This window comes from Chamaea fasciata, unplaced genomic scaffold, assembly GCF_029207755.1.
Source record: "Chamaea fasciata isolate MVZ Bird 193981 ecotype frontalis unplaced genomic scaffold, bChaFas1.0.hap1 SCAF_13, whole genome shotgun sequence".
Classification (NCBI taxonomy): domain Eukaryota; kingdom Metazoa; phylum Chordata; class Aves; order Passeriformes; family Sylviidae; genus Chamaea; species Chamaea fasciata.
In genome coordinates, this window is record NW_027094098.1 from 19,554,788 (window position 1) to 19,579,125 (window position 24,338).

Consider the following 24,338-nt stretch of genomic DNA (forward strand, 5'->3'; position numbering starts at 1 on the left):
TATTTGGCGAATGTATTTGACAAATTTCCCAGGTCCCCGTCAAATATGACACGTGCACTCTGCAGTCCTGGATCAGCTGTGTAACGGGCCAAATACTATCTGCTGAACACTGGCAACATGAATTATCCTCTACATCTGCCTATTGTTTCTCTTCCCAGCCCCGGAGCGAGTTTGGCAGTAAATAATTCCAGGCCAAGTAGAAAGTCGTTCTGCCATGTGGAATCCCACGCGGTGCATGATGAACAGTGTGCAGTGGCTGTGGCTTCTGATGGCATTGCTGAGCAGATATTTTGCACCATGGGTGGTCCTTTTGGACGTGACAGGGCCCCCCTGCCCCAGGCACGTGTATTTCCTAGGCTTGATGAGATGTGGCAGGCCCAAAGACCCCTCAGTGTCCAAGCCTCCTCTTTGATTTGCTTAGTGCTGTTTTTAAGGTAACTGCATTATATAATGGCCACATATCTCTGAGCCTAATTTAAGCCAGAAGTCCTAATTGCTGTGTGAAACGTGAAATGCATTATCATCTTAATAAGCCTTTGTAAATCAAATTAGCTTTTGTCCCATATTTAATTTAGTCTTTGTCCTGGAGAAAATTAAAGCAGCAAAGGAAAGATTTGGTGTAATTGTCCTCTAGCCCATGTGGAGTTTTGACAGTCTGATGTCACAACGATGTGTAATGCCTTGTTACGTGGTTACTGAAGGTTGAGGAGCAGATCCCACTCTACATCCTAATGCTGTCCTAAATCTCTGAAGAGTCTTCCTATTTAATATTCCTATGACGCGTTGCTTAATCAGAACTTTACTCTTGCTGTTTCCCAAGCTCAGTGCTGTCATCATGATGATTACTGGTGTACGATATATCCTCTTCCGTGTTTCTCGCCCTGTAAAATTTCCCTCTCGCTAGTTTGGGAAGTTCCTCTTTACTTTCAACTCAATCTCAGATGAGAGGGATGCACTGCACTGAGATTATCTGTATGGGATGATCAGAGCAACCTATTTCCTTGGTATTTTTGGCCCTCTGTTCACCAGAAGCAGGTGCTTCAGCTCAAATGTTAATTCTGTTCACGCTGGAGCACCTATATATATCTATATAGTGCTGAGTAGGGAGAAAATCCATGGGGAAAAAGCAATTGACTCTGAATGTTGGCATATGCAAATTTTAGATGCCTAAAACTGTTGAGCCCCCTCTTAGTTTCTCTGATATCTTAGTTTTCATGCACTTCCTTATTTTCTCTAATTGTTGTCTCAAGATGCTCCCTGCATGTGACCAGCCTCTGCAAGGAACAACTCTCATATTCTAGGTCTCAGTCTTTCTCCAGTTGATTCTGCATGAGAATGGACCTCTCAAACCTTTGACCTTGGAGTTTTACTTTCTACGTTTGTGTAGAAAGCCTCTTTGACAGATTGGTTGTAAGGGGGCCAAATTGAGTCATTTAGGATCAAATCCAGCCCCAAAGTGTTTGGTTACAGGTGCAATTTTCCAGTTTGGGAAAAGGCCCGTTCCACCTTGATCCAAAGCTGCTCAGGCAGAGCAGTGGGAGCAGCTGCTTTTTAACTATTCCCTGTATTCTCTGGGATTTCGACTGACCCTGTGGGGCTCGTGCAGGGACAGACAGCTCTGTCCTGCCATTCCCTCTTGGAATCTCTTGGGTTTGCTTGTCCAGCTCCCCCCCTTCCTGCCAGAACAGGAGGAGGTTGGCTCCATCAATCCCTCAACTCACCCTGTTTGGCTGGTGAGCAGGAGAGGGTACATTTGTGCCTTCCTTTCTCTCAGGAGTCAACTTTTATTGTGGCAGTGACTGTTCCTGCCATTTCTTAATCCTGGAGGGGGTCACAGGGTCAGTGTCCAGTTTGCATAGCTGTGATATTTTCCTGCTCTCCATTCATATAAACACATTTGCAGCGTGACTCAAATCTGTCCAAGAGGCAGGAACTGTCCTGAGGCTGTCTGTCACCTCCCTAGAATATGGGCTGTTCTGTCTGCACCTCGAGCAGGGGTGACATAGAGATGATGCAGAACACAGGAGCAATGACTTATTTATTGTCCCAACCCTACCAGGAGCATAGCTCTGGGCAACAGTAAAAAAAAAAAAAATAGCTGCATGCTTCTTAGAAAGGTCTGGCATAAGTTGGCATTTGGGGAATGTCTTCTGCTGAAGTGGCCACTCGGATGAAATATTGCAAGTTGAACGACTTTGGTTTTGTTGAGGAGGATGGAAGGGGCTGCAGGGGGCTGGGATCTCACTTCACTGCTCATTTCTTTGCAGCCTTGTGGACGATCGCTGCGTTGTACAGCCAGAGGCAGGTGATCTTAACAACCCACCCAAAAAATTCCGAGGTAAGTTGGTCAGAGAGCCCCTCACCCTTCTGCTTGGGAGGGATTCTTCGTTTTGTGCGGCGATGCGTAACGATTTCTGACCTCCCTGCTTCTCTGTGGCGTGTTTTAGTGTCACCTTCTTCCGTGAATGACAGCTCAGGAGGAAAAATGCGTGTGTCGGATGTCTGTGGGGCTGTGGTGGTTTAACCTGAGCCAGCCCCACCCGGTGGGAGGGGGGAGAGGTTGGGAAGGGTGTTCAGATAAAGCAGTTCAGGAGATAAAGGAAAAGCTTCGCACAGCAGCGAAGCAAAACAATGATGAGTTTCCCCATTTCCCTGGGCAGGCAGGTGCTGGGCCGAGAGAAATCCCGTCTCCACAGGCACTCCCAGCTCTGTATCCTGGTGTGGGGTATCCCTGGGCCTGGCTGTGCCCCCCAGCTCCTCGTGCACCCCCCAGCCCTGGCAGGAGAGGTGAAACCTCCCTGTGCTATCAACAGCTTCCAGCACAAATCCAAAACGTGGCTCTGCCAGCCGCTGCAGAGAAAATTAACTCTGTCCCAGCCAAACCCAGGAATGAAGAAAGCTTTTAATTCGTTACTTTTTCTCCGTTCTACCACACGTTCTTTCTAATTACCCGGTACCAAACCCCAGGGAGGAGGAGAATAAAAAGGAGCAAGGGTTTGCCACAGCTATTGCTGTCTGACCTAATTTGATATGAGCTACCTTGGGCTTTGCTTTCATTCTGCCAGGAAACTTTTGCTCAGTGATAAGAAATGAGTGTTCTGCTTTTCACCGTTTGGCAAAGGCTGACTTGTTCAAGAAAGGCTTCAGACAGGAAGAGGAGCACTAACTGGGATTTTGTTTGCAAAGGCTTTGAGTTCTTTTTCTCACCCCTGGGTTGCATCTTTTACCAGATAACTCAGCCAAATATTCTACAATTTTGGTCTGGATTTTATGATTTCAGGTGTAGCAGCAACCGTGTGTCCTGTTGCTTTGGGTGAATCTTGTTTCCTTGGTTATGCTTTGCCTTTATCAGGGCCTCAGGATCACCGTAATTCCATTCAGGTTTGGCCGTAACTGCAGGTGGTTGCCCTTGAAAATCACGTACAGTCTGTACTGTTAGTTTTCCTTGCTGTTAATTGAGTGGTTTGGGGTTTGGTTTTGTTGGGTTTTTTTTTTGCCATGACACGATGTTGCATATAACAAAACTCTCCCTTTAAAATATTGCTGAGGTCTGTGAGCTCCTGTTGGTTGTTTTTTTTTTCTCCCTTTTTCCTGGAAAACTGAAGAGCTGATAATTGAAATACTAAAGAGGCAACCTGGGGAAGTTTCAGCATTCAGTGGTAAGCTCTCCAAGAAAGAACAGGGTTGTTAATGTGAAGCAGAGCCTCGACTTGAGGCATTCTTGAGGTAAAAATGGTGTGGAAGAATAAAGCCAGATTTGACTGAGTCTGCTGGGTGCAGAAGGAGGCGGAGGGAGAGACAGAGAGAGAGAAAAGAATGAGAAAAAGGCAATTCTTGCAAGCACAGTTTAGGAACTGCAAGTACAGAGAGACATTTGTCTGACATAAAACACTGTGGTTAGACATTGTAAATGTTCTCATATTACTTATAATTTATACGGGGAGAAAGAATGGTGTGAACCTTTTCCAACCTTTGGAGTTACTGCGGTGAAGCTTTCGTGGGGAAGTTTATGCTTAATGGTAAATGGCAACAAAAGCCATAAAATTTTAGCAGCCTTTTCTCTTATTTATACATGTACTTTGTAAGTGTAGTCTGAGATAAAATGCTTTCCACGATAAACGTGTTCAGAAGAAGGAATAATGGAGATTATCACCCCATCCTCACCACAAATGGAAAATATCCCATTTTTATGCAGCAGTTGGGTGGGGTTGAAGCAGCCTGGGATAGGGGAGGGTGTCCCTGCAGGACAAGGGGATGGGATGGGATCAGTCTTGAGGCCCCTTCCAACCCAAACCATTCCGTGGGTCATGTTGGTCATCACAGCAGCTGCCGGCCTGAGTGGGCTCAGGGAATCATGAGGGAATATTCAAAAATCTTCTTGGAGCAAGAAGATGATGAATCAAATGGAAATGACTTGGATTCCACCCTTACAGAGGACTGGAAAAACACTTGTGTGGTTCTGTGACCTGGTTTATGTCCCTGTGCTCCAAGGTGTCCACATGCAGCTCAGTCCCCTCCTGGGAGGGACACTGAGCCTGTCCCCTTTGGCCAGGCTTGGGGAATCTTCTTCTTGGTGTCGTTTTTTGAGAATTGTCATTCTGAGCTGCTCAGAGCAGATGTAAAACAGTTGTAAATACAAATTTCATGCTTAATCAGCTTGAGGAGAGATCTCTAGAAGCAAGACTGACTGCTCAGATATGCATGGATGACTCCAAGAAAATTCAGTGTGAATTTTCCAGTGTTTACCCAGTGGCAGAATGAATCCATCCTGCTTTTTTCCCCCCTAACCACAGGTGCTTCAGGTTGTAAAAAGTCATGTTGCCAAGGCTACATTTAATCACTTGCTTCTGGTGGCAGCAGCAAGGCCCTGGTCCAGAGGGTGGGGGATTTTCTTTCTACCTCAGACCCTTGAGATGGAGCAGAGCTGCTGTGCACAGAGTGAGGGCTGTGTGCAGCATCCCTGTGCCTGGAGAGAGGGATTTGCAGTGCTTAAATGTGAGTATTTTCTGTCGCTGAGCGCTGCTGACCTGCTGGAGGTGTGAAAATAGCCCTGCCTGAGGAGCCTGTTCCTAAAAAACAGCTGAAAAGGAGGTGGGGTTTGTGTGCTGGGGAAAATCACTGCCTGGAAGAGGATTGGCTTGGAGGCAGCCAGGGAATCTGGATTTGTGTGTGGTGGGACAGGAGGATGTGCGGCAGCAGGGCTGGAGCTGGGAGGGACAGAGCTGCTCAGCCTGCAGCGAAGGGATCCTGAGGACACCAGGGCTGGCTTTGTTGACAGAAATTGTGGAAGAAGTTGGCTGTGACAGATGGATCTGGTGGTGGGGGAGCCCTGGGAAGGGTGAGGTGCAAGAGGCAGCTGAGAGTCAGAGGAGGAGTGTGGAGTACAAGTGTAAATGAGAAGGTTTAAAAAAAAAAAAAAAAAAAAGAATTCCAGGGCTGTTAAATGGAAAAAAGTGAAGTGCTGGAGTTGGAAGGAACTCCAGAGGAAGTTAGTGCAGCATGCTCAAGTTCCTGTGAGTGTTTACCTGCAGTTACTTCACACGTTAAATGCTGTGGTGCCTCTAGGTCATTAAAAATATTCATTTGAGCACTTGTAGGTGTGAAGGCTGATCCTTTTTCTTCCTCTTTTCCATCCCAAGCAGAATTACTTCGCACCTGAGGTCAGCGGTTTGGGGTTGGATGGTAATTACGGTGTAAGATTTCAGTGGATTTTTTTTTTTATTCTGGCTTTCTGTGTCCACTTTAAATACAGTGGTTTGGGTGTGTTTGGGGTTTTTTTTCAAGCAGAGCATTTCTCTGGCCCTTCGTGCCTCCAGCTCCAAACAATTCAAAAGTCCTCTAAAAATGCTTTTCAAAATGTGAAGACTGATGAGTACAGTATGTTCATTAGGGTGTTTCTTTTTAATACTGTTAATATGCAAAAGAGGGTGTTTTTTTTTTTTTTTTTTTTTACTTAACTGTTGTAAATGTACTGTGCACAGATGAGATTCCTGGAAGAAATCCTACTTGTGTGAGTCTCCAAAAAAAGAAAGAGTGTGACATCCCCTTAGTTATCTGCACTTCTTTAAACAGAAAAGACATTGGGTGTTTTTATTAAGCTCTAATCGTCACGTCCGAGGGTGGCTGTGCAGCTGAAGAGTGGCTCTAGGTGGATTTCCTTTTAACGTGCAGGGATTGCTGTGGGAAGCGTGAACTGGAGCTGACCCTCAGCTGGGCTGAAGCCCCACGTTTCACTGGGAACCGTTCCTGCTGAAATACACGCAGAGACCCTTATGCTGCAAAATGAAAAATCGACGCTGCCGCGGTGCTGGAGCTGCAGCAGAGCCCCAGGCTGGCGATTCTGTGCTGGAGCTGCTGCTCTGAGCTCTGGTAGCGAGCTGCAGCCCGTTGCAGGGCTTTATTTGTGTCCATTTGTACTGGAGCTCAGCCCCGCGCCGAGCCAACCGTGTTTGTTTAATGCGAGACGCTGCTACTACAGCAGAGCAGTCTGTCTGACAGGCTTCTGAGGAAATTCCTTCCAGCTCTTTATTTGGGATGCAGAGCTGTCTGCCAGCCTGCCAGCAGCTCTGCGATAGCTGCTCCAAACTCTGGCTGAAAGGGCACTCACTGGGTTAATTTGTCCAGCAGCTCCCTCCTTCCAGAACATTGTTTTAGTAGTTGCCGGGCAACACTCTTTTTTTGGCAAGATGTTCAAGGAATGAACCCATATCTTAAGACTTAAAATACCCTCATGGCGAAGCAGAAGAGGAGTAGTTCAAATTCTGTTTGTTCTTTTGATCCTAATCCAGGCTGTGCTCCTGCGGCTGGTGCCTGTGCAGGTGTTGGGGGCCAGCCCTGGGGGGCTCAGCCCGGGAGCTGCAGCTGCTCTAGGAGGAACTCCCTGGGCAGCTTCAATTTATAATTATATGGGTATAAAAAGTGTATTTAGTATGGATCGTGGAATGGCTTGGGTTGGGAGGGATCTTAAATCCAATCCAGAGCCACCCCAGCCATGGCAGGGACACCCCTCACTGTCCCAGGCTGCTCCAAGCCCAATGTCCAACCTGGCCTTGGGCTCTGCCAGGGATCCAGGGCTTGCCCACCCTCCCAGGGAACGATTCCTGCCCAATATCCACAGTTTTGATGGATGTTCTGGGGTCATCCCTGTGCTCAGCACTGATGAAGTCAGTGTGCCTCGCCCTGGCAGAAATATTTCATATTTTGTCCTTTGTAGCTTTGCCATCCCCGATCTGAAGCCTCCCCACTCCTGCTTTGTGTCACATGCAGGAAACTCCATATGGAGGAGAAATATGAAGGAAATCTGTGATTCATGCAGGTCTGCTGGAGGCTCTGGGATTCTGGTGCACACATACACATTATTTACCCTTATTTAGCCAGGGCAGGCTTGTTTATAGCTTGGCATCAGGGCCGACATTAGGGATTCTTTCGGTTGGAGGGTCACGAACATAATTTTCCCAAACACTTCTGAAAATTAGGAAACAAGCTAAAACAAATAACTGCCTGTTAGTTTTGGAGGAGTAGGAGCAGCAGATAGAGTGCCCTTTGTAGGCTGTGGGGTGGTTCAGTGCCACCCCCCCGGTGCTCATCACGAATTTTCTGTGGGATTAGCTTGGATTCCTGTGTTCAGCTTCCAGAAAGTGGGCAGCCTTCAATCCTGGTGCTTTTCCTGGTCTGCTGTGGTGCAAAGGATGATATCAGCTTTTTAAACTTTGATGTGAAACAGCCTGAATTGTTTGACTCTCTCAGCTGCGTTGGGGTGGGTGTTGTGCAGAGGTTTGAGCTGGAATGATGATGAAGAGGATGGGCCAGATCTGAGCTGCACAGCCAAGTTTGGGCTTCTGTTCCTTCTGAACATGGCGTTTCTAATGCTGCTGAAATGCTTGGATGCATTAATTATTAAGGGGCTGGATTCCTTTAAGGAATATTTGAACTAGAGTCTAAATATGGCTTCTTTTTTTCCCCTCTGATATTAGCAGTTCAAATAGCAGGATTTGTTTTTCGTGCAGGAAGCAGAACTTTGGGGAGTGCCTGAGTGCTGAGGCCAAAGCCTTCTTGCAGAGACATCTATCACTTGCAGCAGAAACTCCTTTCCAATTCTGAGATGTCCAAGCCAGATTAAAATGCCAGTGCTGAATACCAGAAGTAGAAAGTGGAGCATAATAGTGAATGGCCGCTTACCAACTTCTCTGTTTTACAGCCAAACACAATAAAAAGAAAAAAGATGCCTCTTACCCCCTTTTCAGAAAGAGTAAACATCAAGATGGGAGGTGTAAAATCAAAACAAAATTTTAGGTTTTTTTGATGGAAGAGAAAAATGGATAACAATACAGTCTGTTGTTGTGCCTATAATTTTTTTTTTTATTCAAAACTGAGGCATTGAGCATTTTGAGTAAAAAAAAAAAAAAAGTCTTGCTGAATTAGGATATAGTTAAATCTAAAATACATTTTGTTGCTTTGATGAGGAATCTTTCAGTATTTATAGAGCTGTGCTAGAAAACTGCCAACTGCTCGTACACATTTGAATTTGCTGCCCTTTATAAGATGAAGAAATCCTGAATCCTGTCTCTGAATTGTGAAACTTTAGCCCACTGCAGCCTACGTGCAAGCAGATGTTGGGGGCAATTGTCACTGCAGCATTTAGGTGTTTAAAAAAAGCTGGGAAGTTAGGAGAGTTGCTTTTTCATGCAGACAAGTTTGCTTTATGTCTGCTAAAGCTTGGGACACCCTGGTCAGGGGGGATGCAGGAATCAAAGGGAAGGTCGGTTGGGTTTTTCATCCTGGAGAGTGAATTGGAAAGCTGTTTTTTATTCCGTTTCCCACATCTCTTGCAGTGGTTCCTTTCTGACCTGTGAAGCCAGACAAGTTTGTGGTGAAGGCAGGAATTATCAGTGACGGAGTCCCAGGATATCCCAAAGACATCCTGGCTCTGTGGTGCTTTGTTACCCAGAGCAGCTGTGGCTTCTCCATCCCTGGAAGTGTCCAAGGCCAGCTTGGACAGGGCTTGGGGCAACCTGGGACAGTGAAAGGTGGGCATGAGGTGGGATTTAAGGTCCCCTCTCTCCCAAACCCCTCAGGGATTTTGTGTCCATGTGCTTAGCAGAGATCAGTGACTGGCTAAGTAATTACTGCCTTGGTTAAGGAGGTTGGGATTCTTGTGTGGCCCACTGCCGGGGGACCCGAGATCAGTGGGAAGGGTCTGTGTGGTCGGGAGGGTCTGTCCAGCCTGGTGTGACACCTGGGGACAGTGAGAGGAGCTGGCTCTGTGGGCCACAGGCTGCAGAGATTGGCTGGGCTGCGTTTCCCTGCTGCTCCGTGCCCGGAGTCCTGTGGCCAAACAGCTGCCTGCCAACTTCTGGGTTGCGAGTGCTTTCATCTGGGATGTTTTGCATGGAGATGAAGGCCGAGCAGAGCCCCTTTGAGAGAGAAAGTGCCATTAATATGCATAACTGGAACGCTGCGTGAAACCCAATCTGTTGGTTCAGGTACAGCAGAGGAAGGAGGGGGATTTGTTTGAACTCCTGGGGAGGAGTTTGATCCCTGCACTCGATCCATCTGCAAATGTGGGTGGCAGTTCCATCCTGATGAGTTCTGTGTGGGACAGGGGGGGTTGACTGTGCCCTAAAAAATTGAAGAAATGAACAAAATGCTCTTTTGAGCGTTTCTTCTCTCTCAACTCTTGCAGGTCTGAGCCTTTTCCCCGTGGGGAGCTCAGGGTATTTCAGGTAGGCTCGAGGAAGGGATTGCCAAAAAGCAGGGCTGAGCTATTAAGTGGAGCAGTTCTGTTAATAAACCTGGTCCCAACCTTGTAGACAAAAGAATACTGTGGCTTTGTTGCCATAGTTTCAGTGCAAAATCTGACCTTAGCTACAATAACATTCGGTTAGAAAGAACTAGCTAATCAGTTTTCTAAAATTAGTGTGTTCCCTAGTACATAAGCCAGTATGAACAGGATATTTAATGAAATATTATACTTAGTCACAAGAGCCCAAGGGAGTGAAATGCCTTGATGAATCGTGGGGGTGGGGTGACATTGGTGCCTATCTTTCCATATAGCAAAGTTATTAAAATGGGCAACTTGCTTAATATTTACAGTAGTCAAGCGTGTTCTTGTGTGCAGCCCATCTAGTTTGGTGTGTTCCTCCCGAAAGGCTCTCGGAGTCCGTTCTGTGAGCTGGCAGGATGGAGATGCTGGGGGGTCTCATCAGTCCCAGGTGCTTCCAGAGGACCTTGGGGTCATCCTCAGGGTGGGTGTTGTGTTTTCTGCCAGCGCAGCCTGAGTGCTCTGCATGGGAAAGGTGGCTCACTCATTTAGAGGATGCAGACAGATGGATAATGTCATAAATTGTGTGGAAATAAAAACAACCCTGCGTGTGAGGACACGAGTCTCTCAGGTACTGGGAACGTCTTGAGCTGTGCACTCATTGTCTGAAGTGCTGAGAGACTTAAGGGAGAGGCTCAGGTGAGGTCTGGGGTGGAAAACCCTGCTGGCAGTCCAGAGCACCTCTCTGAGAGTGCATTTGTTGTGCCCAGGCTCACTGACCTGGCCCTGGGTGAGATTTTGTCTCTGGGAACCTAGAGATTTGTTCCTTTGCAGTACAGGAGATGAGATGAATTGTTGTTTTCTTGTGTGCAAGTTGGTTACTTGGGTATAAATATAAAAAACACAAAATAGGCAAGGCTGGGGTGGGAGGCTGGGTGGGGGCTGTCTGTTCTTCCCTTCTGTTTGGAGTTCTTTGGAGCTGTGTTCACCTGCTGTTGGGTGTTTGAGGCACCCAAATACATGGGAAAAGGTCTTTTAGGCAAGGATTATCTAAATGATGCTTCCCATTTGGTGGGAGCTTTTGGAATTTGCTACCCAGTGAGTTAGAGTCACCAGCGGATCATCACCTCTTGTGGCAGGGCTTGGCAGTCGAGGTTAACAGTGCTTGTGTTCAGTCAAAAGCAGCTGTAGTTCCCTTAAAGACATTCCCAGGACTCGGCTGTGGGCTGTGCTGGAGGTGTGGAAGCACAGCACCACAAACGTTTGGTGCCAAACGCTCTCAGGTTTGGTTCAGAAAAGCATTTGCAGCTTGGAAGTGCTGACAGTGGCAGGGCTGAGCCTCAGGCACAGCCTCCTGGCTGCCCTTGGCTCCATGGTTCCTGATGAGCACCCAGGGAGGGTGTGATCCCTGCTCCTGCATCCTCCAGTTCACATCCACGTTTGCGTGTTGATCCTTCAGGAGTTTTGGTTTTAGGTCTGCCTTCCCCAGGAAGCTTTAGGGAACCACGTCTGGCCTCTCAGGCTTTTTCCCCTTGACATTTCTCTGTGGCCAGGGTTGGTTTCCTCTCGTCCCTTGGCTTGTGGTGGTCACGAGGTGTTTGGTTGTCCAGAGGGAGCAGGTGGATGCTCTGTGACACCCCTGGGGAGCTCATCTGTGTCAGACTCTGTTCTGGATCATCTCCCTTCTCTTACTTTTAGGACGCAGTGAAGTTCTGTGCTGCTTGCAGTAGTGTTTAGTATACTAAATAGCAGTAGTTTTAAATAATAGTGATTTTAGTATACTATAAGTTTAATTATTTTACTTAAAAAACAAGGCTTTATCCTTCAAAATGAGTTACAGTTCAAAAGTACTTCCAGTCGAGGTTATTTACGTAAGAAGAGATAAGTATGCTAGGTACCCATATCAGAGAGGCCTTACAGGTGCTGTGTCCTGGTGCCACTTGGAAGTCATGAGTCCTAGAGGAGCCCCACCCAGAAGTTAAATAATTTCACTTCTGATTTTCTGGGCAGGCTGTTCTTCACTGAGCAAGAGTCCCGACTGCAGCGGTGCTGTCTCAGGGAGGTGACGCCGGGAGTGCTTGTGTTTGGGAGCAGTCAGGAGGAAGGTGGTGAGGCTGCCAGCAGAGCCAGCCACCAAAATGTGCTGTGAGGGAAGGCAGAGCTTGCCAGGTGTCTTCAGCAAACACCCCGTGCCACTCTCACCTCTCCCTCCTTCCCACACTGCTGGAGATGGAATGTTCTGCCCTTCTCCTTGCAGCATTCATCCTGCAGGATGAAGTGTGGCGCTTAATGTGTCAGCAGCGGAGTGTGATCCCTCTGCTTCCATTCCTGCTGCAGTTCTAGCACCTCCAGCTGCATTCTTCACATTGCTGGGTGGAGATGGAGGTGCCAGTGCTGATCTGTCAAGCTCCTGGTGATTTGGGGCCTGGCTGTATAAAAACCTCCAGTCTTTCCTGCCTGACTTGAAAGTTTGTGATCCAAACTCCAGGAAACAAGTGAGCTGTTGCTGAGGGTTCTTGTCTCTGAGAACTGCTTTGCATTTTTTTTTTTGCTATCCAGAGAGGAATTTGCTGCTTTGAGGTCAATCTTGAAAAGCACCTGGCTGGATCTTGAGGAGTAAACTGTTTGTTTCCTTGCTTGGCAACTGGCTGGCTGGGGGTAAGGAGCTGCAAAAATCCTGGATTAGCTTTAGTGGCCCCTGACAAATGTGTGGAAGAGGCCTCATGTCTCACGAGTGTGGAAACACCAGAATGGCCATTGCAGACTGACACTGAGTGCAGTGTGCCTTGAGAGCTGGATTCTAATGAGCAGCCCTTCAGTCCGAGAGGGACTCGAGGGACCGATGTGTTGGGGCTAACACTTCTTCATTCCTAATTTGTGAAAAGAGTCAGCACCGAGCCCTCAGTGCTGGCAGTTATCATCTGTTTTGGTTATGTAACGTGCAGGAGTTCAGGGGAAACGTAACTCCTTGTGTTGTGGTTGAAGAGCCTTGCTGTAAGCAAGAAATCTCCTGCAAGCTCTGCTGACAGCAGAGAAACCATGGCAGTGCTGGAAACACTGCTACAGGATCCTCCCCTGCCTGAACCAGAACAAATTCTGCCTGAGCTGGGTTCTTATTGAGGGTACAGGGAGCTGTGCTATGCAGAAGCAATCTGGTAGCACTTAGACCTTGCATTTGGTGAATGTCAACCCTTTTATTTGTCGAGGTTAAAAATTATACAGGGGAAAAAAAATAAACACAGAACTTGCAGGCATGAGGAAGCGAGGGAGCAGCCATCCCGAAAAGGGAAAAATCTGAGCTAGGGCTGCAAAAATGCTTTCCCTCCCCTTTGGAGCAGCAGTTGGCTTTGAGCAGCCCCAGGGGCAGAGGTTTGGGCTGGTGGTGGCCCAGCACTCTGTGGGAGCCGGTCCAAAGGGGCTGGTTTGGGCTGGGGATTCCAGCCCACAGCTGCTCCTTTTATTGTCAGAGGAGGAGGAATAAATCTCAGCGTTATTAGAGTGTAACCAGCAGCAGCGTGGAAAAGAGGGAGAGTTCAGTCCCCTCTGCAGCCCTCTGAAGGGGAGGACAGGAGCAGGCAGGGCTGAGCTGGCTGTTGACTCGGGTGCTTTCCCAGACTCCTCCCAAAAGCAGGAATTGCAGTGCTGATCTGGCAAATGCTCCAGGCTCGCAGCTTTGATTTACCAAGGGCCGCAGAGAAAGCCCCAAGTGATGGATCTGGGATGTTGCCTGCTCACCAATGGCTTCAGCACAGAGCCTTCCTCAGCCACAGCGTTTTCATGTCCATTGAGCTGGATTTTTATGGCAAATCCCTCCGGGTGCCTTTGACTCCTTGCTCGTGTCTTCACTCCAGGACTGAGCAAAGAGGTTTTTTGGAGCAGACACTTGGGTGCAGCTTTGCTGGAGGTAGAGTTGACTTTGTTCTGACCTTCAGAAATCCATTTTCCTTGTTGGTTGGAAAGCAAATAATGTCCCTTACTCCCAAAAACTGCTCAGGAATTGAGGTCCTGTAAGAGTGACTCGCTCACCACATATTCCTGGGAAATGAAAATTGTGTGTTTGCTGCAGGAGCTTTGGGCAGTATTATGGGATGGTGGCTCCATGCCCTGTGTGTGCTCTGTGGGGAGAATAATCCTTCTCTGCTGCAATCCTCAGTAAACAGGAATGGCAGCACCCTGAGCTCCAGCCTTGGGGGTAGATCTGAAGGCAATATAGATTTTACAAATAACGTTCTTGCTTGGCATTGACAAGCTTTAAAATAAGTGAAGAATTTCTATCCTCCCACTCGCTGTCAGGCAGATGGCCTTGGTCATGAAGAATGACAATGAGGAGAAGATCCTTCAAATACGATCTATAAGGTTTAATCCCAAATATAATTTTTTTTTTCCCATATGCAGCCTGTCATGTGCTGCAAGCTTTTGTGTTCTGTGAAGATTTGGGCAGTTTGACAGATGATAATTCTGCGTTGGGATCAGAGTTTGCCTGCAGAGAACTTTGGGCTTTAATAGTTTATTTGTATTGCAGTCTCCCTACAGGTTCATGTATCTATCTCTATATGTGTATATAAACAAATAAACATTGTAGGAGAAAGGAGTACAACATACAGAGATGATTTTTCTATTTAATTGTAGTAGCTTATGCTATGAATATCCACTAATACTTCACAGCAGCTCCTTTTAATCTTAATGTCACGGTTGACATTTAATTTGTAGTTCTTATCTGGCGCAAAAATAACTGAGAGGATGTGTTTTCATGTTTGTTTTTCAGTATTTAGGTGCAGTTACCTTGAGGGATCAGAAGGCATCAGCACAGCTGCTCAGTGTTCCCAGTCCTCAGTGCTGAGCAGTATTGGGAGGGCCTGGAGGGCAGAGGAGGAGCAGGGAGAGATGTAAAGGGAAGAAATGTGATGAATTCTCTGCCTTTATGGAGTGTGTGATTGAGGGAAAACCCTGCAGCTGTGCTGAGGCTGTTTCAGGATGCGTTTCCAGAGGGGTGTCACAATTCCCTGGGCTGCCTCTGCACCCACTGAATGGAGAGAGGGAGGAAAAATCTTAGCAAGGTTTGGAGGTGTGGAATCCACATGGAGTTCTTATTCTCCCCACTAATGAGTAAAACGATGTGCAGAGTTGAACGGGAGAAAATAATTCTCTTCTTCCAGCTTCTCCATGAATCCTTTACTGAGAAAAAGTATGAAAATATCCAAGTTTTTCATTTTCTGAAATTCAGCAGAAAAAAAAAGAAGCACAGCCCGAAACCTCAGAGAAAAAGTAAAGTTCTTCGGGGGGGAAACAAAAATCATAAAAATTGTTCTTGTTTTCAGACCCTTTCCAGGCACAGGGGATTTTTCTGAGCAGAAGTTCCTTCCTTTGAGCTTTCAGTGTTATTTTCATACCTGATGGCTGCATACATTTGTGCAGTACTGAGCATCTTTGTGATCCTTCACCGAGGTTTGTTCCTGCCTAAAAGCAGGAAGGGATTGAGGGGAGCAGTCTGCATCTCACCCTGAATTAATTCCATCTTGCCGTGCCTTGTGTTCCCTCCAGGTATTTCCAATGTTTGCGTTTGCTGCTGTTCTCTTTCTTGTACCTTTCTTTTCTGTGCAGCAACTGCGAGATTTGCCTGTCTGCTCTGGGTTTTTAGAAGTCTGCTGAGCCTGCTCCTTGCTCTGATGTTTAATGCAGGATTGAAGTTAAACATTGTGTTGGGAGCTAGATATCAAAAGTATTCAAAAACTAAAAAATCAAAAGGGGGGAAAAAAGCGTGAAGTAAAGAAGCTGCAGCCTTAGACTGAGGAAGTCGGGAACTTTAAAAGAAAAACTTTTTATCTGTCAAAGATTTTGAAGTGCCTGTCACTTGATGTTCCTTCCTTCAAGTGCTGGTTGGAGGCTCATTTCAGAAACCCACAATGACTCAGCTACTTTGAATATCTGTTCTTGTGGCGCGTGTTGGAAGCTCCCAGAGTTTCTCCCGCCTCCAAATGTGGTTTTTATTGGTGGATAATTCCCTGGCAGTATCTTGTGCACCGTGCTAAATTAAACCGCGCTTCCAGTATTTAGATTTTTAAAGTGTAAAGGCGTAGTGCCCTGATATCGGTGAGCAGAAAGGAGAAGGTTTGTTTGTAAATATTTATTTTTTTGGAAGCGTGAAGGTAAGCTTAGCATTTATCTGGGACAAAAATCTAGATGAGTTCCTCTGTACAACACTAAATGTTCTCGAGGGCAAGGCTTGCCTTGTGCTGTTTTATGTCCTCAAGCTCTTTGGGAGTGGTGTGGACAGAGTTGGTTCTGGACGGAGCTTTTGCCGAAGCCGTCAGCTCACCTAGTGAGAGTTCCTGAATGTATCAAAGGGGATTTCTGAGCAAATCCTGTGTAAATACACACAAACCAGAACTCGTGGACTGCGCAGGAAGGAACCACGTGGCTGTGGTCGGGCTGCAGTAACCTTTTAATCCCTGTTTAACACTCAGAAGGCTGAGGACGGTAGGAATAGATGGTGGGGACTGGATATTTGTGATGATTGCAAGAGGAAGGTGATGACTGGGAGAGGAAGGTGTCCAGTGGAAATTTGTGATGATGGGGAGAGGAAGGTGATGACTGGGAGAGGAAGGTGTCCAGTGGATATTTGTGATGATGGGGAGAGGAAGGTGATGACTGGGAGAGGAAGGTGTCCAGTGGATATTTGTGATGATGGGGAGAGGAAGGTGATGACTGGGAGAGGAAGGTGTCCAGTGGAACCACCTTCTCCTCAGAGATGGATCCACAGGAATTCCTCACCCATCTGTGGAGGAGCTCTAGCAGGCTCCAGTGGGGGTTTGCTGTCCTGGGTGCCACCACCAGCTGCCAGGTGGGGCTTTTGGGGTTGGCATGGAGCCAGTCCCACCTCTGGCTGCAATTCATTCCAGGACTGAGGTGCTGAGGGGCTGCCCTGGCTCTGCAGCCGTTCTGAGCTGAGCTCACAGCCACAGTCCCGTGTTCCTCTCCCCGAATTTCCCCGGTGTGCAGGGAAGGGTTGCCATGGAGGAGAGCGTGGGGTGGGTGGGAGTAGGCAGGAGCCAGCTGCCTCAGGGCACTGGGGGAGGATCCTCCTGCAAGGCTGCTCTTGCAGGCAATCCTGGGAACTTCTGCTGTCCAGAGCTCCGTGCGTTCCTTGGGGAGAACTCACGCGTCGTTCCTTGGCGAAGGATGGAGCTTTTATGCGAGCAGAGTGGCTTTTCCTGCTCTGCTCGGGAGGGAGGAGGTGAAGACCTCATGGGCATGGTGGCCTTCATGGACCTTTGGGTTTAGTCAAGCTCCTTGTCCATGCTGCGTGCATTTCTGCACAGTTTAATCCGATTACAAAGAGTCTGGACATGGCACTCAGTGCTCTGGTTTAATTGATGAGGAGGTGTCTGGTCATAGGTTGGACTTGATCTCAAAGGTCTTTTCCAACCCAGTTCATTCTGTGGTTCTGCCTCTTCATGATGTGCCCCCTCAAGGATGTGCAGAACAACTGTTACCTCCTTGAAAGTCCTCTGCAAGTTTTTAATCTCTGCTACTTCGCTGAAAGTCCTCTGCAGATTTTTTAATCTCTGCTACTTCGTTGAAAGTCCTCTGCAGATTTTTTAATCTAGCAAAAGGGTGTTCTGATGGCGAACTGACGGATCCATCTGCTCCATCGCAGTGGGTTTATCAACAGTTTGAGTTTAAATATTTTTAGTGGAAAAGTTGGTTTGTGTATGTAACAGGCATATGGCTTAAGGCTTGTGCTCAGCAGCTGTTTGGGTGTATTTATTAGGGAAAGTTCCACGCAGGGATGTTTGGTAAGAAAATCTCGTTCTCTGGGGTGAGGTTGGGGTGTTTGAAGTCGCTCAGAATCCACGAGCAGCCCTGGAGTGCAGGCTGGAAGCTTTCTCGGTTTAGCGGTCATTTGTGTCCCCCAACGTGGGACACAGTGTCTGAGAGTGTGGGCAAGCTGATGACAACTTTCCAGACATGTTATATCAAAGAAACGGAGATAATGTGCATGAAAATTACAACACTTGGCAGTGTCTGTAGTAGTGCAGCTCAGGGCTGGAATAGCCAATCTGTTCCATCCCTGTGTGCAGCACTGCTCTGTGCCTGCTCTGACCTGCTGTCACCCTTCCAGCCCCAATATTGCCTTGTAAAAAAAAATACAGGATCGTTCTCACAGTGTCGGAGAAGCGATTTGGCTCAGAAACGGCTCGGCAGTGCACGTGATCCTCCAGCAGCTCATCTGTTTCTCCTCAAATACGGAGTTTTTGTCACGTTTGAAGCCATGCTTGCAATGGCTCCACCTTGTAAAAAAAAGCCTTCAGAGCTTCAGTGGGCAAAGAGAAGGCATGGTTGGTATTGAGAAGTTCACCTTTTAAAAGCCCAGAGACTTGGCAGAGAAATTCACCTCGTTGCTCCCAGTGGTGTCCTCTTCACAACATCTCACTAAAATGGGAAATAGATGTGGAAAGTCCCAAGGGCTCATGCAGATCGGAAAGCTCAGGAAACTGCAGATAATCAGCTTTCCGCATCTTTTTCATGTAGGTTTTTGGGTTTTTTTACAAAAGTTTCATATCTTCAGATATTTTGAGGGGAATTTTTGTTCCATTTGTACCATTTATCTTGGATTAAGGTTCAGATATTTCACCAGGACAGCTGGCACTTTCCATGATGGAGCCTTTGGATAACATCAGCTGTCTGGGTTTCATTTGGGATTTGCTGAACCAATTGTTATTTCCGAATCTATTTTTTGAGCATCTCTAATACCAAGGACATTTGCCATCCAGATTTCATAACTTGTGTCTGGTTTATCATGTGGGAGGTGCTTGTTGGATTGAGAGGTTGGGAATCTTGTCTTTTCCAAAGGTTGGAAATGTGGGTAAAAACTATTCCTGTGGCCTACAGGTGAGTAACAGTTTGGTGCTACCTCACGCTGCTGCAATTTTTTTTTCCCAGAGTCGTAAATCTGGGAAGCATTGTTTTAAACCTCTGTGGGAGAGCTGGCAGGGGCACTGAGCCCTCCTGGAGCTGGGGGTGCCAAGGGCTGGATTTTAGGGGTTGGAACCAACAAGTGGCACCGCTCAGGTGTGGTGAGGTTCTGAGAACACTCCCTCAATTTACAGCAGAGCCAGCGAGGGCTCCAGGAGCTTTTGGAATGCTCCAAGCTGGCTGTGAAACCACAGGGTTGGTCCTTCTGTGGGACTGATTTTAAGTGTGGCTGCCTTGGGCACGTGTCACTGTTCCAGGCTGTCCCAGCTTGTCCCCACCAGAAGGTTTCACCTCCTGCTCTGTGGCTCTGTCCTGCTCTGGGTTGTAAATTGGTACCATCAAATGAGTGGGATAGAATCAGATTGTTTTGGTCGCTTCTGCTGTTTCTGAGTGCCAGGATTTTGTGCAGAAAAGGAAAATTCATCAGAAACCCAAAATCCTGCAAATCAAGGCACAAAACTGGTGTAGATCTGGAAGCAGAGACTGGACCACCTGACACAACCAGAAAAGAGCTCTAATGCAGTTATGATACAATTAATAACTGGAGATAGAGACAGTGATTGGAACAAATGAAGGCAGAGGACGGAAAGGAGCAGACAGTGTTAAAAGAAGATTTCAGTTCATTGCTCCGAACTTGGAAGGTTATTTCTGCGTTGAGGCTACTGACAGGGGTGGTAATTTGTGAGCCAGGAGGACTCTTTGCTGACTCTGGGTGGATGGGAGTGTAGGATGCCTTCAGTGGTGCAGCTGGTGTTATTTAATAATTCTCCCAGCCCATCCATCACTTGTGAATCCAGCTTTCTCCCTCACTCCTTCACTGATTCATGTGTTATCATTGTGTCAGTAAGGCAGCTTGAGAGATGGCTGAACACAGTGAAAATACCTAATTATTGTTCTCCGTGGAAAAGGAAGTTTTTAAATAGCTGTAGCACAAAGCAGCTTGAATACATTTATTTTCTGTAGAGTTTTCAGGCTCACACACAGGGTATTCTTTTTGCTGGTTGCTTTTGCCTCCAGGATTTCAGGGCAATAAGGGAGGCACTGCCAGCACCTAAACCCAGATTTCTTTGCTTCGTAGCTGCACAGGGAGTTAAAGGAATGAAACTTGCGGTTTTCTTTGCAGGTATGTTTTAACTCCTTGGGTTATCCCATGGAGTTTTGGTGTTCCTGTGGGCTCTTCCAGCCTGGTCTCCAGGGAGGCAATCAGCTGTGATAAACCAAGGAGCCAGAGAAGCTGGAAAATAGACACCAAAGTTAACAGAGTGTTTATTTCTGCAGAAGGCTCACACTGGGAGCGTGTATGGAACATCCCTGAGATGGCGATAGAATGTTCCTCTTCTTCTGCTGGGAGAGCAGGCAGAAATAAATTGAATTACATCCATGCCTTCAAAAAAGAGAAGAAAACAACAGCTCAGCTGACGTTGGAAAAGGAGCAGTTTCTCTTTAGCATCCCGGTGTTTGTGCTTGTGTGGAAGCCCTTGGGCAGCTCCGTGCAGCAGGTGAATCGCAGCCCTGTGGGACACACGGAGCATCGCCAGGATCTGGGGTGGAGTTTGCCGGCTTTGTCTTAAGCTGTGCCAAGGGAAGTTCAGGTTAGATGTTAGAAGAAAGTTTTTTAACTGAAAGAGTGATAAGGTACTGGAATGGTCTGCCTGGGGAGGTGGTGGAGTCACCACCCCTGGGTGTGTTTAAACAAAACCTGGACGTGGCACTCAGTGCCGTGGTTTATTGAGGTGTCAGGGCTGGGTTGGACTCGATGACCTTGAAGGTCTCTTCCAACCTGGAGCTTCTGTGGCTCTCAGGTGCTCCAGGTGATGGCAGGTGCCCCGTGGGTGTCTCTCACAGTCTCTGGGCGTTTCCCTGCTGGCAGTGGCAGCCCTGCATTAGCAGCCCCACGGAACCCCCCGAGGCCGTGCTGCCGGTGGGGTGAAGTCCTGCAGGCCCATCCTGGCGGGCTCTGCTTCCGTTCAGGAACATTTGTTCTTCCCATCTGCAGTGCAGCCCAGCGGGGCTGGCTGCCTCCCATCCATCCCTGTGCTCCAGCTGTCTGTGCTCCCGGATCCAGCGTGGCTCTGCTGCCTTGGCTCCCGCCGCTCGCTTCCCTTATTTGGTAACGCGCAGCTCTTCAGCCCTTCCTGGAAAGGGGCTGTTTTACTACTTTAGGGACTATTTTCCACTTTCATTTTTGATCTCTAAAGCCGTGGATTGTGTTTCAGCAGCACTGCTGGCACAGCTTAACTCTTAAGTGCTGTCAGGCTGGAATATTGTGCTTTTCAGAAGTGCTTGGCTGTTTTACGCTCTGCCTTGCTGCTGCAGAGGCAATATATGGCAGCACTTGTGTTTACGGGGTATATACACCTTGTCAGCACAACCTGCTTATTAAAATGACTTCCAGAGTGCAGCCTTCAGTGCTGAGATTACCTTCTGGAGGCCAGATTTTAATTAGCTGCATGATTTGTTGGCGTTTTCCGCGCTGCGTTCCCGGGAGGGGAAGCGGCGCCCAGCGCCGGAGCGAGCTTGGACAGATTGAGCTGCATCACTTGATAAGGCTCAGCAGAGCATCTCTGGGCCCCTGCCAGGAAGGATGGGGACTGTTTAAAGTGGAGAGAAGGGAGAGGCCTTCGGGAGGTGGAAGACTCGAGCGCAGCAACAGAAAGCAAGGAATAAAACTTCCAGGCTCGGAACAGATGTGGGCAGAGGTGTTCTGCTGGGTTTGCCTGGGCATGCAGCGCAGCTGGGCAGCACCCCTCTGCTCTGTTCAGCTCCAGAGTGTTGTTCCCTATAGTTAAGGCAGGCCTGGGTGGTGTTTTTTTGCATTTAGCTTTGTTTTATTAAGCCGGTTTCTGGGAGGCTGAACATCTGTGGCAGCTCAAACCTCCTGAGTGCTGCCCGTGCCTGCCCACAGTGTTGGTCACAGCTGGCTGTGCTCCGTGAGCTCTGCAGAGCAGAATTCCAGCTTGGGAATTCTCTCAGAATCTGTCAAAGGCTGCTCTCAGTTGGCTACATCCGGAGAGGAGGAGGAGGGTGGGCACGTGGCGGTGCGACAGGGAAGGATCCACGGTGTGGGAACTGTGGTTAGAAAAGGAGTTGTCAATGCTGTGCCGTGACAAAAAGTGCAGTTGCTGCCTTGGGAAATACGTAAAAAGAAACACTGCTAAAAAACAGGAATTCTTTTTTTCCAGTTTTGCTCTCTGACAGAGCCTCAAGTGAAGTTTCTCGTACTTCCAGAAAGGTATGACAGAAAATCCAGGAGGGAAATGGGCAGGAAAGCCACTGAGCTGTCTCACATCCTGGTAGCTGTGGGACAGAGGAGCCTGCAGATACTGCTGGGAGAGAGGGAGAAGTTCTCTTCTACCATGTCCATGTGGAGAAGGAAGAAAATCATGGCCTGAAACTGCAGAAATGAATCAGTTAGATACAGAAATGGAATGCTGGGAGGGATCACTTCAGATTTTTGTGCCAGGAATGGAGCTAATTCTGCCCTTGGGAGGGAGGGATGAGCTGAGGAAGCTCTCCAAGGGGCTGCCAGCCCTGGGAAACCTGCATTTGGAATTCTGCAGCAAGCAGTGGGCCGGGAGTTCAGGGCATCACCTGGCGCAGAAGGAAAGCAACAAATAAGCAATGCAGGCAAGGGATCCCAAGTGCTTCATTAGAGTAAGAAAAATTGAAGCACTAAATTCAATTTTATTTCTTCTATTCTTCCAACCAAGACCTCAGTAATATTATCAAATATTTATTTAATCTCCCGACGTCTTTTTTTTTTGGCAACGCAGTTTTTCTTTAAAGCCAAATCCATTTAAGAGCTTGAAAATGGAGCTGCTTTATTGAACAGCTGAAAAATTTGCCTTTCCTCTTGCCTGATGCTGTGGTGGCTCATTCCTTGGGACACGCACACTGAACGTTTTTTAATAGAAGTGACTTTTATTGTGCCGTTCAGTCATCTCTAACAGCGCGACAGTGTTCTTTCCATGCTGGTCAACTCTGACGTTTCCAGAGGGGGTTTGAAATTTGATCTTCCCTTGTTCTTCCTGTGCTCAGACTGTCCAAGCTTTCCCTGCCTCCTGCCTCCACTTCCTGCCCTGTTTTCAGCAGGAACTTTCATCCGGAAAAGCCAGGAGCAAGTGAACAAGCAAATGTGAGAGTGAAGTCCAAGGGGGTGAGCAGCCAAAGTTAAATGAAATTTGGCCAGAAAATAAATATGCCTTGGTTTAAAGCCAGGGTGAAATGGAGACTGAAAGGACCCAAAGATTTTGAGGAGGGAATGTCGCAGGGTGCCTGTCCTGAGAATTGTGTTGGTGCCTCACAGGGAGATTTGTCATGGAAACTATTAAAATGGAGACTGGGAATGAGTTCCTGGGTCAAGGATCCAGCTCTCGGGCTGGGACAAAGGCTAGAGCCACAACAATGTACTTAAAACTGCTCCTGCAACTCATCTGGCATTAGTTTGCTGAATTCCCTTCATAGAAAGTACGAATCCTTCTCCTTGTGTGTAAAAATTCATTTTCAGCACTTGTGAGGGAGAGGAAGGGATGGCCCTTCAGTTTCTCCAGGTGGCAGTTTGTTCAGGGTTTCTTTTCGTGCTGGACCAGAGATGGAGCTGAGCTAAGACAGAGGCACTCACTGGGACCAGCAGCTTCCTTGGCATCCTGGGTTAACTCACATTAATGTGTGCAGCTCTGAACCCCTCACTTGAGGTTTTCCCCTCTCTTTTCCCCTCTCCTCAACATGAAGAGCTTTTTCTTCCTGACTTATATCTGTTACTAGCCAGGAGCCACCAAGGTGCTTTGATGATTTATAAAGAGATTTTTCTTAATTAGCTTCCCCTGGTCGAAGTGATCCATTGTGTCCCTAAATGAGGCTGTATTTTAATGCCTCCAGGGGTACCTGGTGCATTCACGGTGTCCTTAACAGCTTTCACTGAGGAACTTGCACTGTTTTGTCATCTCACATCTCTTGTAGCCAGCGTTGCCCATCCAGGGACACGTTCTCCGTTGTGATGACAAGGAGAGGAATGGTTTTCTTGCTTTTTGAGCCTGAATGGATGTCAGATGGGATGTGTTGTAGTTAAATCAGTGGGGTTTAGGGTTTTTTTTTTTTTTCCTTTCTACTTGAGCTGCTCTCCCTTCTGGCTCTGTGTTTTCACGCAGCATCTTCCCTCAGTACCAGAGATAGAAAAAAGCATCTGGTCTTTCCTGCAAATGTTTCCTTTTGGAACTGCCTGTATATCCAGTGTCTAAATATTTCTCTCTTTTCGAGTAGCAGCTTTCTTTTTGAAGGAGACCAAAGAGGTTACGTGTAGAAATAAAACAAACACTGGTGTGTCCTGAACTCTTTGGAACACAAGGTGTTTACTTAAAGGTGCATTTCTCAGGTCAGCTTTAGCTTTAGCAGACATTGATACTCAGTGTCCAGCTCTCAGGTAGATAATTTTTCTCTCTCTGAAATCTCTGTTCAGCCTTCTTCCTTTGCTTTGATACCTCAGCTCCAAGCTAATAACAATTACATTACTTCCTGTGTTGTTACAGCCTGAACAAATGAAGCAATTCCCATTGGCAGGGCTTTGCATAAATGAATACAATAGCAAGAGGGTGGTTACCCTCGT

At 47.4% G+C, this 24,338-nt stretch overlaps 1 protein-coding gene across 1 annotated transcript in view; it reads left to right on the plus strand.

Annotated features, from left to right (window-relative positions):
- Positions 1-24,338, plus strand: part of ITPR1 (inositol 1,4,5-trisphosphate receptor type 1) — a 158,615-nt gene that overhangs the window by 15,671 nt on the left and 118,606 nt on the right. Inside the window, exon 3 of the mRNA XM_066195842.1 lies at positions 2,268-2,338. Within this exon, the coding sequence (XP_066051939.1) occupies positions 2,268-2,338 (71 nt within the window). The remainder of the gene's footprint in view (positions 1-2,267; positions 2,339-24,338) is intronic.